At 36.1% G+C, this 26,496-nt stretch overlaps 3 protein-coding genes across 3 annotated transcripts; all 3 read left to right on the plus strand.

The window, feature by feature from the left end:
* Window positions 1-1,166: 1,166 nt before the first annotated feature.
* Window positions 1,167-6,030, plus strand: LOC149023414 (caffeoylshikimate esterase-like). The gene is made up of 10 exons (XM_089142790.1): window positions 1,167-1,316; window positions 1,428-1,460; window positions 1,542-1,635; window positions 1,730-1,762; window positions 1,852-1,998; window positions 2,138-2,268; window positions 3,461-3,598; window positions 3,729-3,827; window positions 4,216-4,504; window positions 5,613-6,030. The coding sequence occupies exons 1-10, from the start codon at window positions 1,314-1,316 to the stop codon at window positions 5,657-5,659; spliced, it is 1,014 nt and encodes a 337-aa protein (XP_088998916.1). The 5' UTR covers window positions 1,167-1,313; the 3' UTR covers window positions 5,660-6,030.
* Window positions 6,031-7,844: 1,814 nt separating this feature from the next.
* On the plus strand, window positions 7,845-15,432 carry UXS1 (UDP-glucuronic acid decarboxylase 1). The gene is made up of 7 exons (XM_089143951.1): window positions 7,845-8,918; window positions 9,038-9,185; window positions 9,323-9,402; window positions 13,747-13,830; window positions 13,951-14,025; window positions 14,804-14,896; window positions 14,991-15,432. Exons 1-7 carry the CDS (start codon window positions 8,283-8,285, stop codon window positions 15,192-15,194), a joined length of 1,320 nt encoding a protein of 439 aa, XP_089000077.1. The 5' UTR covers window positions 7,845-8,282; the 3' UTR covers window positions 15,195-15,432.
* Window positions 15,433-21,233: 5,801 nt separating this feature from the next.
* Window positions 21,234-24,004, plus strand: LOC149023416 (protein SODIUM POTASSIUM ROOT DEFECTIVE 1-like). The gene is made up of 3 exons (XM_089142791.1): window positions 21,234-22,005; window positions 22,161-22,236; window positions 22,947-24,004. Exons 1-3 carry the CDS (start codon window positions 21,406-21,408, stop codon window positions 23,093-23,095), a joined length of 825 nt encoding a protein of 274 aa, XP_088998917.1. The 5' UTR covers window positions 21,234-21,405; the 3' UTR covers window positions 23,096-24,004.
* The last annotated feature ends 2,492 nt before the right edge of the window (window positions 24,005-26,496 follow it).

Raw genomic sequence — 26,496 nt, forward strand, 5'->3', positions numbered from 1 at the left:
TGACTTCAACCCTTAAAAGTTGGATGCAAACCAATTTTTTTTTTTTTTTTTTTAAATAAGAGATGCAAACCAATGATAATTAGTTACCTTACTACCTTTAAACATTTTATTCAAAATATAAAATCAAATAACAAAATTTGCAGAAGCAATAAAAAACAAAGAATATAAAGTCAAATAAAGAATAACAAAAAAAATGAGAAAAAAAAACAATAAATAAATTGAGAAAGAGAAAAAGTACTTACTTGTGAAGAAGATTTTTTCTCAAAATTTTCTTAACCCACGCTTATAGAAAGGGAAGAATAAATAGAAAAAAAGAAAGAAAAAAAAAAACGGAAGAGAATAAATAGGAAAAAAAGAGGAGATATGAGATATGAGAGAATAAATGGGGATTAAAGAGTTAGTTTCTAATTAGAAATGACATTTTGAATATCTAATAAGATTTTTTTCAAAATTTTCTTTTAACCCACGTTTATAGAAAGAGAAGAGAATAAATAGAAAGAAAAGATGTGAGAGAGAAGAGAGGGGAGAATAAATAAGGATTGATGAGTTAGGTTTTAATTAGGGATGACATTTATACCCATTATTTTACCTTTAAAAATTGTTCTCAATATTGAAAGGGTCAAATAATGATATTTTACATGTGAACAAAAAAAGTAGAAGAAAAAAAAAATTAACATAAAAAATACAAACATTAGAGGAATTATAATAAAATTTGAAAAATTTCGGGGCCCACGGCCCCAGCCCCTTAGTGGCTCCACCACTAGGTGGACCCTATTCCATTGTGTCGTGAGAAGGCGTTTAGGGAACACATTGTTCTCTCCTATGAGGAACTGATCCAAACTCTTACCTAAACTAACTTCTCTCCGAGTTAAAATTATGAGAACATCATGGGTTGACTAAATTGGCAAAGATCAAAGCCTAAGCTGGCCTTGATAAACCGTAGTCAAAACAAAAAAAAAAAAAAAAAAAAAAGAAACAACGAAGAAGGTTGACTTTGTTGGCAAAGACCAAACTGAAAGTCGCTTCGATAAAAATTTTGTTTCAAAAAAATAAAAATAAAAAGGTAAAAAATAAAATAAAAAAATAAAAAAATAAAAATTATAACTTATAAGGCCATGACGAATCGTATCTCCCTCTCAATCTCACCCTTTCTCTCTGCACATTCCCATTCCCAATTTCTTCTCCTCTTTCTTCGCTTTCCATTTATATCTTATTGATAATTGCCATTATAATACTTGGGTGATTCGAGTTAGTCTCTTTCTCTTTCTCTCTCATTTCCAATTTTTCTGAGGTTCCTCCGCTTCTTCTTCCTCATGGTCAGATTCCTCTACTCCTCACAGCTTTTGCGGTCAACTCTTTCTATTTAACCATGTAAGAATGCTCTTCTTATCGTCTGATTTCTAACATTCCTTTCTCTAAATGTACAGGCAATAGAGACTGGAACAATCGGATTCGACGAGGTCAATCAATTTCCTTCTTGGTTCATGGGTTTTTTTTCTTCTTCTTTGTTTTTCCTTCAACTAAGGCAATTTGTATTGCAGGAATTCATAATTAATTCTCGGGAACTCAAACTCTATACGTGCAAATGGGTTCCTGCAAATACAGAACCAAAAGCTTTAATCTTTCTTTGCCATGGTATACCCACATCACCAACTGCTCGTACTCTGTTTTTTCTATATTGGTTCTTCTGCTAATCCATCTGGGTTTCTTGTTTTCTTGGTGTTTATAGGATATGCCATGGAGTGCAGCATCTCAATGAAAGGTGAATGGAACAGAATGAAGCTTTTAATTTTCGTGTTCATGACTAGATTCAAATTCCAGATGTTCTAAATCTCTGAATCGATGATGCAGGTACTGCAACTCGACTTGCAAAAGAGGGTTTTGCAGTTTATGGGATAGATTATGAGGGGCATGGGAAATCAGCTGGCCTGAGCGCTTATATCCCTTGCTTTGATGATCTTGTCAATGACTGTTCTCGCTATTTCACAAGCATTTGTGGTCAGATTAAATTTCCTTCTTCCCCATAATTTTTTGTTTAATTAGTTATCTCCTGATTCTGGTTTAGGAGATCTCTTGTTCTTATTTATATCAACTAAACTAGTAAATGAAGCACTTTCTTACTTCATTATCACTGCAGAGAAGAAAGAGAACAGAAGTAAAATGAGATTTCTCTTGGGAGAATCCATGGGTGGAGCAGTGACTCTCCTCTTGCACAGAAAGAAACCTGAGTATTGGGATGGTGCAATCTTGGTTGCTCCTATGTGTAAGGTGTGTCTCTGCTCTCTCTTCAAGCCCTTGCAGTATTTTTATCTCCATTTGGACCAATTTGGCTTTGGAGTTTTCTCAAGTAACCCTCTTCCAATCTCTCTTATCCAAATAATCTATTTTCTATGATAAAGTATAATTCAGTAATTACCAATATATACAAAAATGTATTTTCTTTTACATCCACCTAGCTTTGAGGATTGAGTCCCCATGATGCGTAGAGGTATGTGTTTCTCTCACACTTATTCACCACGCAAATAGGGCCCACTAGGAGGCCAACCCATTTTCTCTATATGCAGAGGTGGACCCTATCCTAGTTGTGTAGTGAAAACGTATGAGGAGAACACATAGGCAAAGGATCGAGACTTCTAAGAAGAAGATTGGTCCCCAACAACGATCTCGTTTTCTTCACTGTCTTATTATTGAATGGATCACTTTACTTGTACAACTTATATGTCTTGTATTTCTTGAAAAAATTGTTTCTTCTTCCTTCTTTTTTTCTTTTAAGTCCACCTAGCTTTGAGAAGAGAGTTCCAACTTCCAAGGATGCGTAGAGGTATGTGTTTTTCTCACACTTTTTCACCACGCAAATACGGGGCCTACCCATTTTCTCAGGTATGCGAGGTGGACCCAGTCCTTATTGTGTAGTGAAAAAAATACGAGGAGAACACATATCTTTACCGTGATGGGTAGATCCACGGTAGAGGATTGAGACTTCTAAGAAGAAGACTAGTTCGCAAGAACGATCACGTTTTCTTCGCTTTCTTATTATTGAATGGATCACTTTACTTGTAAAACTTCAATGTCTCATATTTCATGAAAAAAGTTGTTTCTTTTTCTTTTCTTTTTCCTTTTAAACAAAAGAAAAGTAATCGATTGATGAGATTTGACATGATACTTATTGAGATCGATAATATTAATGAGATTGATATTCAAATATTTTTTTCTTAGAATGTATTGATTTGACCCTGTAAATGAGACAACCAGCCAATAGCATGTTGCCGCCACAACCTTCTATTTTTTTTAGAAAATCTCCTAATCTTTCCTTGCCAAATTCTATAAACCATTTTTTCAAAGTCTCATTGTCAAAGCCTTTAAACATACCATAATCAAATTTCTTCAAAATGTCCAAATAGTTGATAAAAAAATTGAGTTCTTCCATGTCTTTTTTTTTATGTATGATTGTGAAACACAGATAGCAGAGAATATGAAACCACACCCAATTTTGATCAGCATATTGGATCAGCTCTGCAAGATCATTCCAACATGGAAAATCATTCCAACTGAAGATATAACAGACATTGCCATTAAAGAACCAGAAAGGAGAGAAGAGGTATATATACAGATAGATTAATTAATGCAACAGAATATAATTTAATGTTTAATTACTTAAAACTTTTTGTTTAGTAGAACATAACCATCAATTTAAGAGATATAATGTGTTATTTTATGCTATTGTTCAGGTCAGGTCAAACCCTTTTTGTTATAAAGAAAGGCCTCGCTTGAAAACTGGAAATGAGCTTCTCAGAGTTAGCTTAGATCTGGAGCAGAACCTTCACCAGGTCCCTTTCTTCTCATTTCTTGATCTTATCTTGATATATTATAAGATAGAAGTAAAAGTCAATGATAATTTAAATATCAAAAGAGTAAGATCTGATGCCAGTGGACCCTCAGCTAGAGTGAACTTGAAGGGTTTTCTTTCCCTCTTATGAGTGTGATTTTAGCAAACACCATCACCCTTCTTTCCCTCTTTTGAGTGTGATTTTAGCAAACACCATCACCCTATGAAAAGGAAAATTCTTGTTGAGATCAATTAAGAGATTCTCTCACCATCCCATATGAGAAATTAGGTCTTCTATCTCTAATTAAGTTTTTCTATAGTAGGAAACTCATGTTTGTTTACTCTATAGAAGCAAGGACTGAAAGCTGATGCTTGAATTTGATGGATAGGTCTCGTTGCCGTTCTTAATAGTGCATGGAGGTGACGACAAGGTTACGGATCCTTCCACAAGTAAATTGCTATACGAATCGGCAATAAGCGAAGACAAAACTTTGAAGTTGTATCAAGGGATGTGTCATGCTCTCACATCAGGAGAGCCCATCGAAAACATTGACTTGGTCTTTGCTGATATCATCGAATGGTTGGATCGTAGAACAATAGCAGTTGAAAAGTCCTTTCAATGGGAAATGGAGCAGAAAGGTGGATATGACCCTCGAATCCAGGCTCTCAATGTCCAAGGCAAGACTTTGCTTGTAGATGTATAATCTAGGTTGTCTTAGCTCTTTTTTCATAATGATAGATACACCATATAGATAATAAGTACTGTAATTCATCATGCGTACATACAATGATACATACATGGTAGCATACATAGACAAGTAATAGAAACTTGAATGATGGAAATAGCAACAAAACTAAAATATTCAACCGAGTTGCCCTTCACCCAGGTGATGGAAAAACATCATCTATTATATACAACAGTACACACATATGCCAAATAACTGGCTCAGAAAGTAAAGAAACTACAATGTTACTGTGGATTTTTCAAATTTAAAATCAATCTTTAAATTTTAGCATGTTATTTAGTATTAAAAAGTGTATTGTTGTGCACAACAGAGGATTTTCCCCCAGATAATAGAGAATTTACTTTTGCTTAATGGAAAACAGCTCTTCAGGCATTGAATATCGTAGCTGAAAACTTTGTTCATTAAGATAAAGTTTTCCTCCATTCATGATGAAGAAAGAACATTTACATCTTTATGTTTCATTTGGTGGTTAGATGGGGCTATTCAATAGTGTTAAAGTGTTGTTTTCACATACCTTCAATTTTCTTCAAAAAGAAAATTAATTATTATGACAACAACACTTTTGAAATTCAAAACAATATTCTTACGTATAATTCAAGTAAAATTTAATGTTCTTTTTCTTGGAGTGTAAGTAAATAGGTGAAATGCAAACTTTTTATCATTTAAGTATAATTTTCAACTCAAACTTAATGTTGTATACATCATTAGAAGGTATTTTCTTATTATCAATCATGAGATAAGATTTTCTTTTAATAGGGTTGGTAATCCATAAGATATTGTATTTAATATTGGGATTATACTCTCCTTGTTTAATTCATTGGAGTTGATATAAAGAATAGGCTTCAGGAACATGGATCATATCCATTATATATTATCATGATAGAATATAGTTTCATATCCAGAAAAATGGTGAAAGAATTCCTCCTATATATAAGTATGAAAAAAGTGCAGGAAGCTTTCAAACCTATATTTTGAGGAATTGTCTGATAGTTTTAGATTTGATTTGTTTAAATTCTAAGTGGAGAAGTGGTGCATTGCAGAAGGAGGATTTTCTCGACTACGTCAATGGATAAAACCAAAGCTTTAATCATGTTCTTCAAGACATTTCAGCTACTGTAGAGTTGCAGAAAAGAATTTCAGAAATTTTCCTTGAGCTGTGGAATCACTTTTTAATGTTTCATTAGATTGCATGGTGGGCTCATAATGCAAATGTTGTTGTATTTGCTTCCTTGAGTCATTGTTTTGTCATTAATATGTTTCAATAATTGATACATGAAAATTGTTCAGAGGAAAATAATAAAAAGAATTTTTTTTCTTCTTCAACTTGCCTTAGAATTTTATTTTTTAATAAACAATTTTGATACCAACATACTTGGATCAATTAAAAGGAAAGAAGAGGAGATTTATATAAGTTCGCGTCAACATAAAGTTGTGCATCCATAAACCATAGACCATAAATTAAAAGATTAAAATGATGAAGGAGGAGAGAGATGCAAAACCGGAGAAGTCCTCGCTGGAGAATGTTGCCGGGGTATTAGCTACCAATGGAGATTCCGACGCTAAAATTAGTCTTTCAACTGGGGTTTAGATTCGGCTAGTACCAGGGTTGAGTTTAAGGTGTGCAAAAAAGTTAGCATGAATGAACCTAAAAAAAACAAAAAAAACTATATTTGCATATAATATCCTTGAGTTTTTAATCTGGACTGTCAAATATAAGTTTGATGACGTGGTCGAATTTGACTGTCGGCTGCTAACAGCAGCGGCTATGCAAATAAAAATCCCTCTCTCAAACCTTAATGTAATAACGATTATTGCTTAAGAACAAACATAACAAACTTATTTTTCATTACATAAATTAGTTTCAACAAATGTCACCAAACCATTTTTCATTATTGACCAATAATGAATCTTGTAATTATTTCTTTTAAATAGGCATAATAGAGAATGCGAATTGAGACAAAAAAGAGCCTTAATTGTAACGGTTGAAATAATTAATTGCCACATGTCACAATCCTAGATAGGAACTATAGGAAATTTCAAAAGGTGAGAATTGTATACAATATGAACCCTATTTAAAACAACATGGACCATGTGATAATTTATTTTAGAGTCGTTTGACTTCTTAATAATAAAAAAAGGCAAAATGAGCATTAGACAACAGAGTTATAACAACTTAACATCACTAGAAGTGAATGAGATAATGATAGTTTCATAAAGAGCAGGTTTAATTAGTAATTAAACTATATAAAAAGAATTTCTTCATAGGAATGGGATATCTATCAATAATCAATACTATTAAAAGGCAAACAGAGACTACCCAAATATAGGCTCTACTGGCAATGACCCCTCTTAATGAAGAAGTTACGTGTTTGACTCTCCCTAGTGATACAGGAGTGAGAATCACTAGTGCTCCTTAATGTTTTTTGAACTCCGAAAAAAAAAAAAAGAGGCTTGGAACTTATACCTAAATAATTATAAATATTTGTAGAAATAGGACATGACCCATAGTGGGTTTCCATGGGGAATCCGGATCGTCTCCCCCGACAGCTATTGACCACAAATTACAGGGGGTCCACAGAATTAGCGTGATGAGTTTTTTTTTTTTTAAATTTTTTTTTTTTAATTTTTTTTACTTGTAAACCCCACATAGTTTGTGGTTGTAAAGCCGTTGGGAGAGCAGAGAGTGCTCCGTGTCGGAGAGATGATCTACACTCTTCCATGAATCCGGATCATCACCCCGTCATGTACTCCCCGACGGCTTTATTACCCCAAATTCTATGGGACCCACAGATAAAAAAATAATAAAATAAAAAAAAGATCTCATCACTCCAACTCCTAGGTCCCCCTGTATTTATATGGTGATAAAGCCGTCGAGTGCTCCCCTGAGCACATAATGCTCCCTAGCGGGGAGGTGATCCGTACTCCTATAATAGTCTCCACCAAACCCCTCAAAATAAATATAAAAGCAACCTTTTTTAATTATTAAAAAGTGGGGTGATACATGCTGGCAGCCTGGCAAACGATGGAATGCCCAGTCAGAATTAAAATCCAGGTTGTGTTTGGTGGAGCTCGGATCCGGACTCTATTTGGTGAAGGCGGTTTGACTTTAGGATAACGGGTTGGTTAAGTGGAGCAAGTTCCTGACCCGAGATCCATCCCGAGACCCGAGGGAAAAAACTCTCTCGTCTTCCAAACGACTGACCTAAGAACTCGATGCGGAGTCGGATCTTGGATATAAAATTTCAGAAAATCATGCCCTTAGGTTTCTTTCACTCTCTCTCTCTCTCTCTCTCTCTAAAGCTTCTTCCCAACTTCTTAACTGCTTTCCAAGAACCCCGAAGCTGAGATACTCTGTTATCAAAAACCAGATGACTCTAACCTTCACAATTCGATTAAACTCTCTGAGTTTTCCGATTTCGTAGAGAAAAAAACGAGTTTTTTTTTTTTTTTTACCCTGGTGTTTCTCAAGATCTGATCTTCTCAGGTAAGAGAATCACAAGAGAGAGAGGGAGAGGAAGAAAGGGGAAGAAATTAGAACTTAGTTTCTTTCCTGATTTCATTTCGTTTTTCTCCTTTATTGAATTTCGGAATCCGTTGCGTCACATTCGCTCATTTCTTAATCCTTCTATCTGAGAGAGACTCGAAGAGAAATTCAAAAGAGCAACTGAGCAAAACATAGAAAGCTCGTTTTAAGCAGCAGAAAGGCGGAAATGAAACAGCTTCACAAGCAATTCAGCACGAATCATCGACGAGATGAAGAGATCCCAACAGCAGCATCTCATGGTGATCCTTATTCTCCCAAAGCCCTAAAACACCCAAGGTCCTTACCTAGATCTATTAATTACCTCTTCAGAGAACAGCGTCTCCTCTTCATTCTTGTAGGTATTCTGATCGCCTCTACCTTCTTCATCCTTCAACCTACTTTATTGAAGCTTGGCCCTTCTGACGCCGCACACGCTGAAGCTGCCATCCCGAGAAAGTTGCCGGTTGCTGTTACCAGTCATGAGCAAATTGCATCTTCGTTTCGGAATTCTAGGCCGGCGACGGCTGGGAGAATTCCGGCGGGGATACAGAGACGCCAATTACGGATAGTTGTCACAGGTGGTGCTGGGTTCGTAGGCAGTCATCTGGTCGACAAGCTGTTAGCTAGAGGGGATAACGTGATTGTTATTGACAATTTCTTTACCGGAAGGAAGGAAAATGTGATGCACAATTTCCAGAACCCAAGGTTTGAGCTCATTCGACATGATGTGGTTGAGCCGATACTTTTAGAGGTAGATCAGATTTATCACTTGGCTTGCCCGGCTTCACCTGTTCACTACAAGTTCAATCCTATCAAGACAATAATATCCTTTCTGAAATTCTCCATTTTTTTCTTCCCTTTTTGATTGATGTCGGTTCTTTGAGCTGAAAACATAAAAAGTTTTGGGTGGTTTTGTTATTTTTGATCCTTGACTATGATTACAAGACAAATGTGATGGGAACCCTGAACATGTTAGGCTTGGCGAAAAGAATCGGAGCACGGTTTCTGCTCACGAGCACAAGCGAAGTTTATGGGGACCCACTTGAGCATCCACAAAAGGAAACTTATTGGGGAAATGTGAACCCAATTGGTGAGCTACCATTTATGAATCGCACTAAGTTATTTTTCTTGTCCATCTTTTTTTGCTACTTATCTATGAATCTGTATTGATCATGTATACTTTCTCTGTTTTTCTGTGAAGTATTTTGACTCTCTTGTCTTGTGTAGGTGTGCGGAGTTGTTACGATGAGGGGAAACGGACAGCTGAAACTTTAGCGATGGATTACCATCGAGGTGCTGCAGTTGAGGTAAGTGATGTTGATATTGCTTGTAGATGAGCTCTTTTAGAATTTTGCTTGCTTTTAAGAGAATTAGACCCCAAGGTAGGCATCAGATTTCTTTGTGTTAATCGTCATTCGGTATTCTACTTTTATTTTTGCATGTGTGTGTAAACGTTCTACTTTTTTGTTATTTCAGCTTCCTTGTTCTCCCTGTTCTTTTGATTTGATGTTCACTGGTCATGTTACCTTGGAGGCGGTCCACATTTTTGAGTCTTTAGTTTAGTTGGTTCTAGTGTGAGTAGGCTTACAATCCCATCTGTTCTTCTAGGATCCCTTCATTTAAGATACTGTGATAATCAACAACTTGACAATGATGTAGTTGCAGTTGCAGATTCAAAGTGTTCTGTTTCTAGAGTACTTTCCTAGATTTTACTTCCCTTTCGTCCTTGAGCCTTGAAAATATTTCCAGTTTAATCACAGTTGTGAAGGCATCTTTTCCTGGACTGGCGCCATTTATTTTAGCGTCCCCCTCCTCCAAAAAAAAAAAAAAAAAAACTGGTCGCCTAGGTGCCAGTGACCATCACTCAGTCAAAGTGATGTAATCCTAGTCGGAGTGATTGTCAGTGATCATGTCATTTATGGTTATTATCATTTGCTGAAGGAATAGTTGGCTTATACCACAAACTGCATGGGGATGCATGAGGCATGAGTGATGATTTTTAATTGGAAGTTGGGACATTGTTGAGTCACTCTCTCCATTTTAAGCATGCTGTTTAACTCCTGTAGTTAATTTGTTAAATTTCCAGTTTCATTAGCTGTTCAGGTTTTCTAGGTTTGGAGAATCTTGTGGTAGTTAAGTAATTGAAGATAGCCCCTTGAATCTGTCAGTCATCTGACATATCAAAATCTCTTGATCTTCTAAAAGAGTTCGGAAGATTTGAGTTTCAATTGTAATATATGTTCAATATTTTTGTCATTAGTGACTCAATAAAACAGGAGCTTATTAGTTCTATGTGTGCCATTTGAAGGGGGAATTTTTCAGAAGATTGGTTTGAATTGAGTTATAGTTGTGAACCCAAGAAGTACCTAGTCTCTCTCTCCCCCTCTCTCTCTCTCTCCCCCTTGCAGTTAATGGATGCCATTCAGTGATCAACATCTTCTCATTCTGCTTCATCTCAACACCATCTCTTGGACTGTTGCATTTATTGGGTGACTTGGGTCATATTCCTGTACTTCACAACCTACTGTTCAGGTTCCATTGTGTTAGCATTCTAGAGTTCAGCCATATGTTATAGGACTACCCTTTAATGAATTTTGAGTGAAAAGGGAATGAAAAAAAAAAAGAGAAGGGGGAGGGGGGTTGTTACAATTGAGGCCTTTTAAGTGGGAGAGGGGTTTTCAGCCTTTTGTCTATGTTTGTGAAATGATTCAACCTTTTCGACTTCTGAAAACTAAAGGCTTGACAAGGAATGAGTGAAAATAAAAATGTGCATATTTCTGCTTTGAAAGGGTTCTGGGGCTTACAGTTAACTTGTAAGAAGTGATTTTCCTGCTATAAGCCTCCAACTACTAGATCTTGGATGTATTTTGTTTTGAAATCTCTCTCTTGGAATAATCTATTGCACAAAGTAGGTTTAGCCACCTTAATGCAAAATTGACCTTGAATGAGGGAAACCAGTGGGAGATCATTTGTAGCAAGGATCAACACAGTAAGAATAAAAAGATTGAATATCTGAAACTTCTCATTTTTTTTTTTCTTCGTAGTATACATTTGAAATAAGTACGTCAAGAAAAGGATAGGAAGAAGTGAAGGGGAAGGTGTGAGGGGTGGAATGGGATTGTAGGGGATAGGTTATAAGCCTTGGGTGTCTGACACAGTCCCTATACTCCTATTGCAGCTGTTGGACAAAAGTTTTCCCAGACCAAGCACTTGCAAGCAAGCAATAGAAAATTCCATGTTTGAATTCAAGTACAATTGATGGGGCTTGTTCCTGGCCCAAGCTGCACTAAATAGAAAGGTTCACAAATAGAAACCGAATGATAATGGAAACTAAATCCAACTAGAAGGAAGCAAAGGTCTGAAATAGAAGCTTAGAAAATAGAGATTTCTAAATAAAAAAGCTTATCCTGGTCTGTAAATTCAAAATTAGAAAGTCCTAACTTGCTAAACCTTAATTTTAAAACTCTACTCCCTATTACGACCACGCTTGGAATTAAAAATAGAAAAAAGGCAAACCATAAACTAAGATAGCTAAACAAAAATAAGGACACAGCTGTGTATGTCACAGTAACCTCAACATCCTAGTGATAAGGCCAAGCCATTCAAATTGTTCTGGAAAATCCAAGCCCCTCATGGATATATGACTTGCAATGGAGATGAGTCATGATAAGGTGAACATGTGTGATAGATTCTGGAGGGCATGGTATAAACCTCATTTTAACTTGGGTTTCTATATTTTTGCATGCAAAGTGAGGGGCCTATTGCCTCCTTATCCTTTGTGATTCCTCTTCTGCATGCCAAGTGAGGAGTCTTTTTCTCCTTTGTTAGGAAGGATCAAGTTTCTTTGTTGATTTGTCAAGGTTAGCCTATTTTTTGGTGACTAATTGGATGGCTTGAGACTTGAGAGGAAAATAAACAAAGGACATTTAGACGCTCAAAAAGGGTCAGTCCAGGATATTTGAGGCTTATTTAATCTTGAGAACAGAAGATGGGCTTCTACTCTGGTGACCATTGAGATGTATCTTTGATTACTTTTGCAGAAATTGAGATCTAGTGGCTTTCTCTGCTTTAGCACAGGATCAGATTCAACACATATAAGATCTTCATTCACCAATATGGACAGAGGTTTTTTATTGGAAATCAAGGGCAGGCCTGTAGAGGTGGTGTTTGTATAGTATGTGATGGCTAGATTCTGTTGGTGTTTTCAGCCATATTAGCCATGCTGACTCAGTTATTTAAAGGGTGTACCCAGTGCATGAGGCTGCTTAGGAAAGAATCCCCCTGGGCGCTGGCCAGGAACTTTGCTTTCAGTTTGCCCTTTTACCCAGGGCATGAGGGTCCTGGCACTCTGGGGTCTGGACAGGTCATAATATATGCAGCCTTATCTGTATTTTCACACGGAAACTGTTTTTAAGGTTTGGACCCATGATCATTTGGTCACAGTGGAGCAACCTTTGCTGTTGTTACATAGGCCCTCCCTCCATACCGACTCCATTATTAACTAAAAACAATGTGGGGGCTAAAGGTTTCTTTTGTTTTATGGATTAGTTACAGTTTATGCAAAAGGGGCTTCTAATTGGTCGTTTGTTAGTTTTTGGCCAGTGTGGCACATAGGATCAATTTTTTTTAACCACAAATGGATGCACACCTCAAGACTTGAATATGAGGCCTTTCCTTTAACCTTAGGTTGGTTTGTGCAACTCACCTAGACAATTCTGTGCAGATTCTTCTTAGTAGGTTAAGTTCCCACTATACTGTAACGCTGATTTCTGTACTCCAAGGATCAACTCCTTTTTTTTTTCATATTGTCCTTCCAGTACATTAATTTTCTGTGATGTTTTGACTGTTTAAGATAGTAACTAAACAGCTGACATTTTATTTTTACTTTAGAGGTTTAGCATTTTGATTATTTTCTGAAATCTTTGATATAAGAATACAGAATTTTAATTTTGTTGTTGTTGCAGGGTAAACATTTTATGCTATTTAGATTATACTTAGAAGTCCTCATACCCTGTTTTCCTGGGTTTACCAGATCAAAGCGAACATATTGTGGTGCTTGCTTTTTGATAATTTCTTCTATCACTGGGGCCACTTATATGATGATCAGCAAAAACTAGAAGAAGAGCTTTAATATCAAAGCACCGTATCCTGTGTCAGTGTGTTCATATTTGATTATTTCTCCTCTGTTTATTGTTATAGTAGAGATATTATATGTTTTGAAACCAACTATCAAGCTATACTGCATAATAATGTTAGAGAGAAACAATGGATGAGTACAAAAATCATGTTGATGTTTTGTGCACTTTGGCTTTATTTTCCCAAGGCTTATATGACTCTTATGGTTTTCGATATGATTATATGAGGAACATCCTCCAATGTATAATTGTCTCTCACTTATGTCCTGCATATTTGATGCATTTTCATCTTAGGGTCTAACATAAATATTTTGGTAGAAAGGTAAGCTGATGATGCTAGTAGGTACCGCGCCCATGCCTTTTTACATTAATTGTTTGCCATTATTTAATAGTACTTAGAAGTCCTTTGTTTTCTAATTCTTTCCCTCATATATATGGATATTCTGTATCCTTGCAAAAGTGCTTGAGAGAATTTATTAAGGGACAAAAGGGTAATCTGAGGTTTGGCTATTGCAGGTGCGTATTGCACGTATTTTCAACACTTATGGACCTCGCATGTGTATAGACGATGGACGTGTAGTCAGCAACTTTGTTGCCCAGGTTGGTTCTCTATGGCATCTCCTTGCTGATGGCTTCAATAATGTGCCAAACTAATGAAATTACAATATTTGGGCATCCTACCATTTAGAAGATCTTCTAAACTACCAATATCTTGCACAGGTCCTTCGTAAACAACCAATGACAGTGTATGGTGATGGAAAACAAACACGAAGCTTCCAATATGTTTCTGATTTGGTAATCTCAAATTTATCCTACTGAATGTTACATTTATACATGCTACCTTTTTGTGTTGGATTAGCCAAGTTACTTTGTTGCATCTGTTGTCTATCGACTATGTCTGCTGTCTTTTCTTCTTGATTGTATAACCAATTATTTGTGGCAGCCACATCAGTTTAATTGTCAATTATATGCATGATGGCATGATGGCATGATGCCCACTACTGTGATATGGCAGTATCTTATATCTGGTCTGTCATTCATTACATTAATAAATCTTTTATTATGAGCATAAGAGAGCGAAAATATGTGTGTTTTTCCCCTTTTTTTTTAACTAGTATTATTATTTTTTTATTTCAGCTGAAAACCATTCTTTTAACACTTAATTCAAGAATAGATGTCAACTTTCCTTTGCCCTCTCTTTACCTGAATCTCGTGTTTTTTAATGGAAGGTCAGTGTGTCTTCCAGTTGCCCTTTCTGGTAAGTGTAAGGGCCATAACATTGTGGTAGGTATTTCTGACAATGAAGAAACATATATCCTGTGTTTTGGTGAAATAAAATGCATGTTGCATTTGTGTGTTACCAAAAAACTATTTATCAGTATTGGTGGCTAATTTTTCCTCTATTTCTCCATCTGATTATAAAATGGATGTTCATGACTGCCATTGTGTAAGTGGTCATATCTTTCTGAATCTGAATGCAATGTTTCTGTTTGATGTCAAGAAAAATTTAAGAGACTGTCAAAAAAAAAGGAATTATTGACACTAAATAGAGGATTTATGTTTCATCTGTAAGGTTGATGGACTGGTGGCACTAATGGAAGGAGATCACGTAGGGCCATTCAATTTGGGTAACCCGGGCGAGTTCACCATGCTAGAGCTTGCTGAGGTGGGCAGTTCTTTGGATGACTTATTGAAGGCATAATTTTCTCGCTTAGCCTGAAGTTCATTTTGCAATTGATTACGTTTTCCTGTTGATGCAGGTTGTCAAACAGACGATTGACTCTAGTGCATCCATTGAGTTCAAACCAAACACTGCAGATGATCCACATAAAAGGAAACCAGATATCTCCAAAGCTAAAGAACTACTGAATTGGGAGCCAAAGATCCCACTGAACCAAGGGTTGCGTTTAATGGTTGCTGATTTTCAGAAACGTATCCAGGAGGAAGGGGAAGGTCTCAAATAAGATAAGGCAGCTACTTTGTATAGTATGGGAAACATGCCCTGATCCCATGATGAGGATTTTTCTATTTTTTATTTTTTGAACAAGTTAGCTGTTCCTCCAAGAAGGATCTTTTTTTTGTTTTATTATTTTCAATATCTTACTTCCTTGTCATAGGTTTCGTCTTTTGTCTCTTATCTAGTGCCCGGAAATATTCATCATTTTTCACTTCTCCTCATTTGCTTCCGATGAGCATTTGTCCGGTTCTAGTTGGGTCATGGTTGTTTTTTTTTTTTTTTTTTTTTTTTTTTTTTTTTTTTTTTTATTTATTTCTCTATGTATTTTTATTTTACATTTTTAAGCTTTTGCATGGGGTCCCACGGCTTTGTGCATTCCAGGCTTTTGCAGCTTTGTTTCAGGTTATGTTGTTTTTGGAGAATTAGTCCCATGAGCAAGTTGAAGTATGATGAAATGCAGTGTGCCCTAATTGACCCTGATTCTAACCTGATTGTCATTGCTTGCCGACAACATGAGATGGACACCTCTGGTGGTAGGTTTTGATACTTAGGTTGACGAGCAGCAGCAGCGAAATTTTCAGCACCTTAGGCAGAAAATCCAGCCCAGCTGTAACCCAATTGTGCACCAATGAGTTGTCATCATATCACGTAATGAGTTTAGGGCTTGTTTGGTTACATGAATGTAGGGTTTTGAAATGAAATGGATTTCAAAGTGTTTAGATTTCAAATCTATGCATCTGGTTTTAAAAAATTAACTGGTTGGTTAGCCTCAAATCTATCAAAGTTCATAGAGTTTAGCTAGGTTACTCCGCATGAATCTACAAATTTCAATTTTATATTTAAGGTGGAATTCATGGATTTCACCCAATACCCAAGCCAATAATTGTTTAATTGATGTTTTTAGGTAAAAAAGTGAAATTCCTAAATTTTATGAATCTTTTATGAATCTAAGGATGTTTTTTTACAACCAAGCAACTATAAATCTCTAATTATTGATATTCAAATCGATGATTCAATCAACTTATATGGTGATTGATTTAGCTGATTTTACCATGTTTCCGACTTTGATGAGTCTAGCTATTCCGGATTGAAAAGACTCTAGTTTTGAAAACTTGAGCAGACACAAATCCTCTGGTGAGGGCTCAGTGAGGTGATCACTATGGAGTCTTGATCACCTTCCTGTCCGCTGATGCTTTTTTACCATATATAATGTACTAATAAAATAATTCAGAGATGAAACTTGTAGTGGGGTCCACATGAGTTCCATACCATATAATATGTACAGTGAAAAAGTATTAAGAGAGCAAACATTGCTTCTCCAACGGGGAGGTGATCTGAATTCCCGACTCATCACTCTGAAGTGTTTCAATGCACAAAAATGAGGGTGACAAAAATCAATTTTTTTTTCAAAAAGAACCGGTCTTTTTCCTCCGGGTGCACTGTATATTTCCAAGTTTTTATCGTTCCATTCCGAAAGTGTAATGTAAAATGGAGTAATTATTGTACTACAGGACCATTTCCTCTCCCCGGTTTCAAGATTTTGTAAACTCTGGGCCGGTTGTTCTTCCCTGTCTTTGAATGAACTTTTGTCTACGTACAAAATAATAATAATAATAATAATAATAATAATAATAATAATAATAATAATAATAATAATAATAATAATAATAATAATAATAATAATAATAATAATAATAATAATAATAATAATAATAATTTTTTTTTTTGTAAAATGAAGTAATTTCCGAAAGGAAATGAAAACTGCATAGATGGCTAAAAATAGGAACAGTTCTTCCTTTCCAACTCATTAAAAATTGTGTGAATTGCAAGAGGCTAGACCATTCAATTGAGATAATTTCTTAGAAAGGAACAAGCTAGTTTCTTCACCATTTTGAAGTTATCATTTAGTTTCAAGCATCAACTTGCTACAACAGGATAGGAGAGGAAAGCAGCTGGTGACAAAAGAAGACTCCTGTTTGCATCATTGAAAAGGATTTTCGAGATCTTAGAGAAGGCTCAATCTTGAAGAATTAGAGTTTGGATCGTCCATGCTTCTAAATGATTTTTTTTTTTATCATATAACAAGAATGGGATCCACGTAAAGTTTACAGAGAGTTTTACTTCTGATTTATTTTGTTAACGTTCAGAAATGGGTCTAATTATTACTATATGGTGAAGAAGTGTAAAGAGAACACAAACCTTTATTTGAACGGATAGAAAATCATGCTCAAAGGATCACGAATCATCCAAGGTCCCAAACTTAAATCAATTCTTTCTTTTCCTTTGTCCAAAAAACTTAAATCAATTCAACATCTCAACAGTCTCCTCACGTGTTATTTCTACAGAACTGATTAGTTTTCGTGTGGCACTAAAATTCAATCCAAAACTTCAAAGCATTACGTGAAAAGAACTTTCTCAAATCAGTAAGTAAATTACAAAGTCATAAATAGGTTTAGTCATGGAAAAGTGACCTAATCAATTGAAATTTTAGGTTACGGGTTACTTGGGGCATGCAGATATGTTCATGACAGACCAAAAAAAAAAAAAAAAAAAACCCTAATCATCCAAACTTCCCATCAACAAAGCTAAAATGAAAACTACTTTTTGAAGAAAGACATTCACAAGCAAAGTCATTGACAACTTAATAAAGGTAACCCATAAAAAACTAAACCCAACCAAAATCAATCATGTTCTTGTTAATGATCTGGTCCTTTCTTCAGCTTCTTCCACCGTATCCATCTGTCTTTGAATTATTAATTCATAATCTTGATTATTGGTCAAAAAAGGTGTAACAGCACCACCGCCCTTCAAATCCACAATGTTCATTTATCCAGTTATCCACTTAGAACGCCACCTTTATATGCTTTCTTCCCTTCCCACTGATACAGGTTTGATCCAATACTCTTTCCATCCTTTAAATGATCAAAATAATAACCAATCCATCTCAACTTTAGAGTAATCAAAAATGGAGTCTATATTTATAGATGCATGCATAGGTATTTTTAATTTTTTTTTTTTCTGTAAAAGAAAAAGGGCAAATACATTAAATAAAACTGTGGGAATGGGATTAAAAGGAGGCTAATAATAAGTTTTGACATGATTAGACTCTTAAGGGGGAACCCCACTTAGTGATACAAGTTGGAGAAAAGAAGTGCAAAAGGGTTGTTGGCATGCTGGCAGATTAAAGCCCAATGAATTAATATCTCAAGCAAAGTTCAGAACTGATAGGCCAAACCATGGAAAAAATTGAGATGAAAAGGTGAAGAGAAAGGGGAGTTGAAACTTGAAAAGGATAAGAGAAGGTAGGTTAGAAGAAAATAAAATAATTGAAAATTTGTAGAGAGTTTGGAAGAGTACCCATTAACTAACAAGAAACCCACATCAAGAAGAGAGAGAGAGGGAGAATTATAATAAGATCACGCACCCAATATTAGAAATGGAAGAACGAAAGAGAGGGAAATGGTTGGTCAAGGAAGAAAGCTAAGGAACCGTGAATCTTTTGAACACTGTCAAAGTGTCAATGGCGTGGTTTAAGGAGTAAGGAGGGATTGCAAGCAGGCAATAAAGAAAGAAAGCATTAGATTCGGTAAGATTTTGGACAAGAACATCAGATGTGAGAGAGAGAGAGAAAGTGGCAATGTGTCCCATTCGTCCACAGAGACCCAGAAACTATTTTTCCCCCCTTCCCTATTGGGAACCCAAAAACTTCAATACATGAACAGAGATCTCCTTTAGCAGACCAAGGCTGTAAGCTTAGGTTGGGGTTGAAGGGTTTAACCTTAAAAAATGAGAGTTCTTCTAGCAATTGAGAGGTTGGACCCCATCAAACACACCCCATAGGATCAATGATGATATTCTCCTAACCATGGTTTTAGTGCATTTCAGAAGACCTAAGCAGGTTGAGATTAGTGATAATAGCAGTGAAGCCCCACACCTAACGTAATAAAATGATGGTACATCCTGAAATGATGGAAATTATTTGCATTTGAGTTCACACTTTTTTCTGCAAAGCTACATTAATTTGAACTATTTTTTTTTTTCTATTTCTGGCAATCTTGTAACTGCTTTGATTAGGTCTGTTTGGTATTGAAATGGTTCCATAAAACCCCAAGCCAAAGCTGACCTGAGAGAGAATCAGTTCAAAATCATGGAAGTTATAACAGTAGTGTTACAGCATTAAAAGGTTGCTCAGTTGGTAATGACTGGTACTTTTTAGCGACAAAATCATGGATTCGACTTTCCTTATGATATATGTAATAGTCTCTACCGTAATACAAATATACAATTAAAAAAAAATGTTAGTAGAGTTAGTTTTAGGTATCAGATACCAATTTGATCACAATTGATTCCACACAGACATGGACAAATGATCTACAGAGAATAACAAAATTTGATGGGTTTGATTCGTACCATGATGGAAGATTCAATCAAAACCTTATAAAAAAACAGCAAGGAAATTAAGATTCATGAAGATTTAGGGTTTCCTGCCGATTGTGGATTTATTATTTAATTCATGGATTTTATAGCTTCATCATGGTTTTTGTTTCCTGCCGACTGTCTTGACCTTTTGGGGTTGTCCATATTACCTGAATCCCAGATTTCATGGTTCTTCATCAATCCAACCACTAAGTTTGTCTCTCAAGCAACCATGAATATTAACTAATTGGGTACTTTAAAAATGTAACAGTGAGGAGTAATTGTAGGCCATAGTGCCATACCATAAATTAAGTTGAGATCAATTTAAAGCTTAGCAGTAAATGAAAATTTCTTCTTTCTTTTTAAAAATTTTCATTGAACCTTAAATAACAACAATTTAATGGAAAGAAATGTGAATATAAATATACAAATCATATGCTTGTGTATTTGACAAAAACAAATGAAAATTCTGGATATCAATATATAATGGCAAGTTCAAGCACAAAAACACCCTTATTCTATAAGGATGTAGAATTCTTTTCCCTAAATTAGGGCAAGGAACCTATGGGGGACAGCCAACCGACTGTAAATCTATAAGAGTAGCTTTTTTTTTTCAAATGGTTAAAGATTTCTGTGGTAAATAATTTTTTTTTTCTCTTCATTATCAATGCTGGTGTTGGATATGGTAGCATATATGGTACCTTACAAGAAAGATAACGAGGTCATTTTAAGAGGAAAAAGAAAAAGAAACATCAGACACATGAAAATGTACGATGCAATCAAATGTAATAGCCGATCCATGTACGATTGTGAATTTTCCAGCTAACTATGTCTACAACAAAGACTCAATTACATGTTAATAGTAAACGGGTCAAGAAGTTGGAAAGGGATGCTTTGGAGTGTTGTAGACTTATGTTTCTCTAATTTTAGTCATTGAGATTTTGGTTATCAGATGATATAAAGACTTGTTGTTGTGTTTCGTTTTTCACTTATTAGATAAGACCGACCTTCTAGCAATTTCTTTCAAAAAAATTTTGTTTTGGAACTGAGATTCATTTGAGCCAGCTTACGCACACCACAATTATATCTTCAAGAAGATGGTTTTATATATAATTTAAATATACAATGGGGGTTTTCCCCCGACTCCAAAAAGATTTGAACTCTTACCCTCATGGTATGAGAATATTTTTCTTCACTACTAGTGGTTTTTTTTTTGATGTACCAATATTCATTTCATAGAACAAGAGCAAGACAAAGTGTCAAAATTACATAGATCCAACAACCAACTAGTGGAATTTGGCCAGAAGTTCTCTCTGTCAAGGTAACTACATTCCCAGTTAGAAAATGAATAACTGCATTGCATCCCTAGGAACTATACTTTATCATCATTAACTGATGCCCTTACTCTATAATATAAAAGAATACCCTTTTAATACTATCAATTAGTTAGATCATTAAGGTGAGGAGATTCTCTCTTCCCCCCATCAAAGGAGATGAAAGTGGGTCCCAATTTGCTAATTAAGTACTCAAGTAATAACAATAATAGCCACATTATCATCTTCATCATCAGAGGTTAAAGCTTGAAATAGATTATTCAATGTCTTATCCCTAATGTTGTCTCAATAATTCAAATTTTGGGGACCAGAATTGCTTTTTTCTCTCTCCACTGTCTCAACCTTAAAAAAGAAGCTCATGCTAGCTCACCTGGAAGATCTTCCATCTTCTCCTATATGGACTCTCTCTTGAACATCAGTTGTTGTAGCTAGTAGCAATTGCATCTCTAGTAAGTAGTTGAATCAGAGATGAAAGGAATCGATCTCTTCTGTGCATCTCCAGCCTCCACAGCCATCTGTGTAAGCTTGGACAAAAGCTCTGTAGCTCTACAAAGTGGTCGGGCAATAGATCGCCACAATCCCCATGTCAGGGATTCAAGGAGAAGCAGCAGCAGAAACCATCTCAAACCACCATATTCTCATTCTAATTCTCACTCTCGCTCTCAATCCAAGCCACCCACAAAACCCAAATCTCACAATCAAAACCAAACCCAGAACAAGACTGCAAGGAAGAGCTCTGCTAAAGCGACTGATCTCATTAGCCCACCTGGGTCTTCCAGGTATCTCTTGAGCGACACCTCTTTCCTTGATGCCTATTCGGATTTTGATCCAATCTCTGCATTGGTTCCTGTTGTACCCTCAAGACCCCTTTCTCTCAACCCTCATGATTCCCCCGCTCTGAAACCTTCTCCTTCTTCTTCCTCTTCTTCTTCAACTCCCACCTTTAAGCCCTCCTCTTCCTCTAGATCATCTCTTTCATCACCACCATCTCCTGCTCTGAAACCACCTTCTTCAACTCGTTCTAGTGATCAAATTAGTCCAACTTCTTCAGCTCGCTCACATGAACAGGTTAGTCTCTTCTGAATGTATTTGTTGTCTTTTTCCTTATTATTTATTGGGAGAGGTTCTCCATGCTGTTGGAGGGATGGATACATACATAGAGACTGATCATGTCTTAGCCTACCCCTCTTGCTCAAATCAAAATGACTTCTCATTTGTTGCAGGTTGTAGAATTGAAGGTCTCTTTGCACTGCAAGGGCTGTGAAGGGAAAGTAAAGAAACATATCTCCAGAATGGAAGGTAAACCTTCTTTCTAGAAAAATATTTGTAATTCCCTTCCAACCAAACAAAGTCTAATGTTCCTTATTTTTATACTTAAAATGTTATTTCTCATATAAATTCTAAAACGTTTTTCACTTACCACATAACAACAACAATAAGAACAAACATTGAGCTAACTAAATGGTGCTGGAAACATAGATTTGTGTTTTCAAATCAGTTTTGTTTTGAATAAGCTTATCATCTAAGGTTATTGAATCCATGTAGAAAGAGTTTGGTTGTTTTTCTATAGTGCCAACTACCGATCTGATGCACCAACTCTTCTCCTTTATTCAAGTTCGAAGCCAACACAAACACTAGTGAAATTCTTACCATATAAGCAAATTCCAATTAATCATGCAGTCTCTATCACTAAAATAATAAAAGAACCAACGAATGGACATCAATATGGGGACCGAGCTAGTTCATGTGAGCTTTTATTAAGTTGTGGAGATGTTCAATTCATTCCTTTGGAGAAAGTATTTGGTTGTCATCATATTCATGATGCCCTCAATAGAATAGACCAACTTGAAATGATGCTCTTGTCATTTGGAGTCATTTATATATGTTTTAGGGTTTCTATGCATATGTTTGAAGAAGAGGTTCCTTTTGAATTGGATAGTAACTTATTATTTTGTTATATGATGATGATGTTAACACTCTTATTTTCATATCTTGATTGATATAAGCAGGTGTGACATCTTTTAACATAGACTTTGCAACGAAGAAGGTAACAGTGATTGGGAATGTAACACCATTAGATGTGCTTGCAAGCATTTCAAGGGTGAAGAATGCACAGTTCTGGCCTTCTCCATCACCACAGGTTATCTCTAGTTACTAATAGAAACAAGAAAAGAAATAATGAAATCTATGAAGTAATAGAGTTTATGTGTGTAGTTTGGTATAATTGTATTATGCTAAAGACCAAATTTGGTTATAATAATATAATTTTAGTAGTCTGACATGCTATCTTAGATTTCATAATTATCCGAATCAGATTCTGATTCCGTATCTCTTTAGTTTAATATCTACAAGAAGGAGGCAAATCAAAGCAGCTTTTTGATTCACTTGAACTCTGTTTTAATAATTTTTTGGAATAATATTCTTAGTTATTATATATGGTTTAAAAATCATATACTTTAGCTTTTTCAAAGGTATTAACTTTCCCTTTATGAAGGTGGTCCAAATATTAATCAAGTGAAAAATTAAAAAATTTGTGATAAGTATTATTCGAAAGAGGGTTTGAAAATCACAATGAACAATTGAGCCACAATATTAATGTACATATATAAGTATAAGAGACTATAATTGTAATCCAAATTCAAATCAGATGAGTTATGCAATAATTAAATTTACCAAAGTGGTCTAAAGAATGTCTTTTGCAGAACATCAAAAAGATGTTTTTACCAAAGAACAGAAACATAAGCGATAAAATTGGTTCCCATTGAAACCGTACAACGAGTTTATCAAACACTAACTTATTCTAATAGTGCTTTAAAAATATTTTCAAGACGGATTTACCAATCGCTCATTGCCAATCAAAGAACGGTCTTTTAGCACAGAAACACTAAAAAATGGTTTTGCATAAGAATTGGTCTCTTAAAACAGAAATGTTACCAAACGCATACTTACTTGAGGGACCTTGTTAAAAATACAAAAGAACAAGACTCAAACATGTCTTTCATCGTCCAAATACCTTGGGCTATTTTTACGATAGTCATGTATATGTAACTCACCACCCATCAAAACCTGATATTTTCTTCATCTAGGTGTTATGTGAAATATAGTTACTCGACATCACAATGTTAAATCTTGGCTCCGCCCATGAAGGATTGGATATTATCTTTACATTATATCTGTTTCAATCTATGAAGGTGAGAAAAGAAAAAGAAAACTTAACTAAAAAAAGGTATATACTAAAAGATGATTTCAGTGGCTGTGTATATTGGTAGCAGATGGCATGCAAGTCTTCAACATCATATCCTTTGCTGATACAGAAGCACCAGTGCTAGCTTTGCAGGTTTAAACTTTTCTCCGGCCCTCTTGGCTCTGGGGTGTTGCGTGCCCACCATTCATGAATAATGACTACAGGTTAAAGCTTTTACAAGCAGTTGTCCATTTCTTGGTGGGGTTTCTTCTTCCTTCCTTTTTTGAGATTTTGGAAGCTTGCTTTAGAAAGTGGAACTTTGCTTGAGCGAGTGAAGACAATCAAAACCAGGTAATCAATGTGTCGGTCATATATATTAGCTTTTAGATCTAGAAGAAAGTAGAATTCCCAATTCCAATCTCTTCTTGTCGATGCTTTTGCTGGTAACTTTAATCTCTTTGGCTGAAACATGGAATGGCTAACATGAATATCAAGAAACTCTGGAATTTTCTTTTTAATGATAAAAGGAGAAAATGCATTCAATTAAAATAGTCTTTACAGTTACAATTAAAGGTGGAGAGTCCTATGAAGTTGCTCTCAACCGAAATAGATTGGATTGCATAGAGAAAACTCCCAATCAAGTAACGTGTTAGACGGGTGTGCCAAAAGCAGCTTGAAATGAGTTCAGATTCACTATATGCAGGGGCATAACCAGGATTTAGCATCGAGAGACTCCAAGTGCTGATACTTCACATGTAAAAAGAGGGCAACTCTGGAAGTTGGATTACGTAGAGAAAGCTCCCAATCAAGTAGCATATTAGATGGGTGTGCCAAAGCAGTTTGAAATGAATCCAAATCCACTATATACAGGGGCATAACCATATGATTTAACGTCGAGAGAGGCCAAATGTTGATACTTCACACATGAAAAGTGGGCAACTTTGGAAGTTAGATTGCGTGGAGAAAGCTCCCAATCAAGTAGCATATTAGACGGGTGAGCTAAAGTAATTTGAAATGAGTTTGGATCTGCTATATGCAGGGGCATAATCAGGATTTAGCATTGACAGAGGCCAAGTGCCGATATTTCACATGTGGAAAGAGGGTTAAAGGGAAGATTTCAAAAAGTTGAGAAGAGGAGGGAATTTTCAAAAAATATGCCCCCTAGCCCTAGGGAAGCTCCACCTTTGTTTATCCTTTAGGTTAGAGGTTTGTGCTTCTCTTACACCTCTCCATCACATATTGGGGGGAGGCCGTCGATCTTCACTAGGAGAAAGGGTCAAGGAAAATTTTAAAATAGGAGGGAAGGGAGAACTGAAAATTAGGGGCGAGGGGGGGTAAGTCCTGAACTTCACACTGAAAGAGGGCAGGAAAGTTTTAAGAAATTTTTGGTGGCCCCTGGCTCGGGGGTTCCCTCCCGTTTTTAATAGGGTTGAGGTCTTTGCTTCCCTTATATCTTTTCACCACATATTAAGAGGGACGTCAACTGAGTCCCACATTTGATTCACTTTGCCTGACGGATAGAGGAACCAAAGTTATTTGAAATTAGGCCCACTTGGTGTGGGGTTTAGAGTTGGAAATAGGTATTGATTGCAGCCTTAGGCGTCGGACCCAAGCTCAATAAACTCGGCCCACATATTAATTGGGTGGGCTTAGATTACTAACGAAATGGGCCTAAAATTCCTTCTTCTTTTTTTTTTTTTTTTTTTTTTTGCCATTTTTCAAAGGATTACAATTTTGGACTTCGATGGATTTGGTTACCAACCACGCAATGCAACCTAAACCACTTCCCACGTCCTTCAAGATATGAGAAATTAATGCAGTTCACTTCCTTGATCGTCATAGAATTACGTAATAGAACAGAAATGACCAGGAGCACGAGCAGGTACTCTTCATTAGAACCGAAGGCCAACTTAATGCTTCACTTTTTCATGGCCATAACCATCTTCAACCAATCAACCTCAGCTCGTCTCCTCGGCGATTCATCGTTGCACCGGCAGCCTCCATATAATCAGCAAAGCTCGATCACCTTCTTCATCCGAAGCGTGCTCTGCAACCCCCACCCACCTTCTCCTCCCCCAAGGTTCAATTCCACTACTGCTACTCCTACTACTACTACTACTACTAATCCTGGAGGAATCGGATCGGAATACCCAGTTCCAGAACTCGACCCAAACCCAACCACCGGCACCTCTTCTGGCATGCAAAGCTCCTTATCGTTTCCAACTGCGACACTTGAAGGGCTGGATTTGGGAGCTGTAACACCTATTGAGGAGGAGTTGCTGGAAGGTTTGGATAATGGGTTGCCATATATATATCTGGGTAGAGCCAAAGGAGCTTACGTTGCTAGCTCGGATGATGGAAGTAGTCACATGATG

Source organism: Hakea prostrata, chromosome 2 (assembly GCF_041222555.1).
Source record: "Hakea prostrata isolate BN-2017 chromosome 2, UWA_Hpros_2, whole genome shotgun sequence".
Taxonomy (NCBI): Eukaryota; Viridiplantae; Streptophyta; class Magnoliopsida; order Proteales; family Proteaceae; genus Hakea; species Hakea prostrata.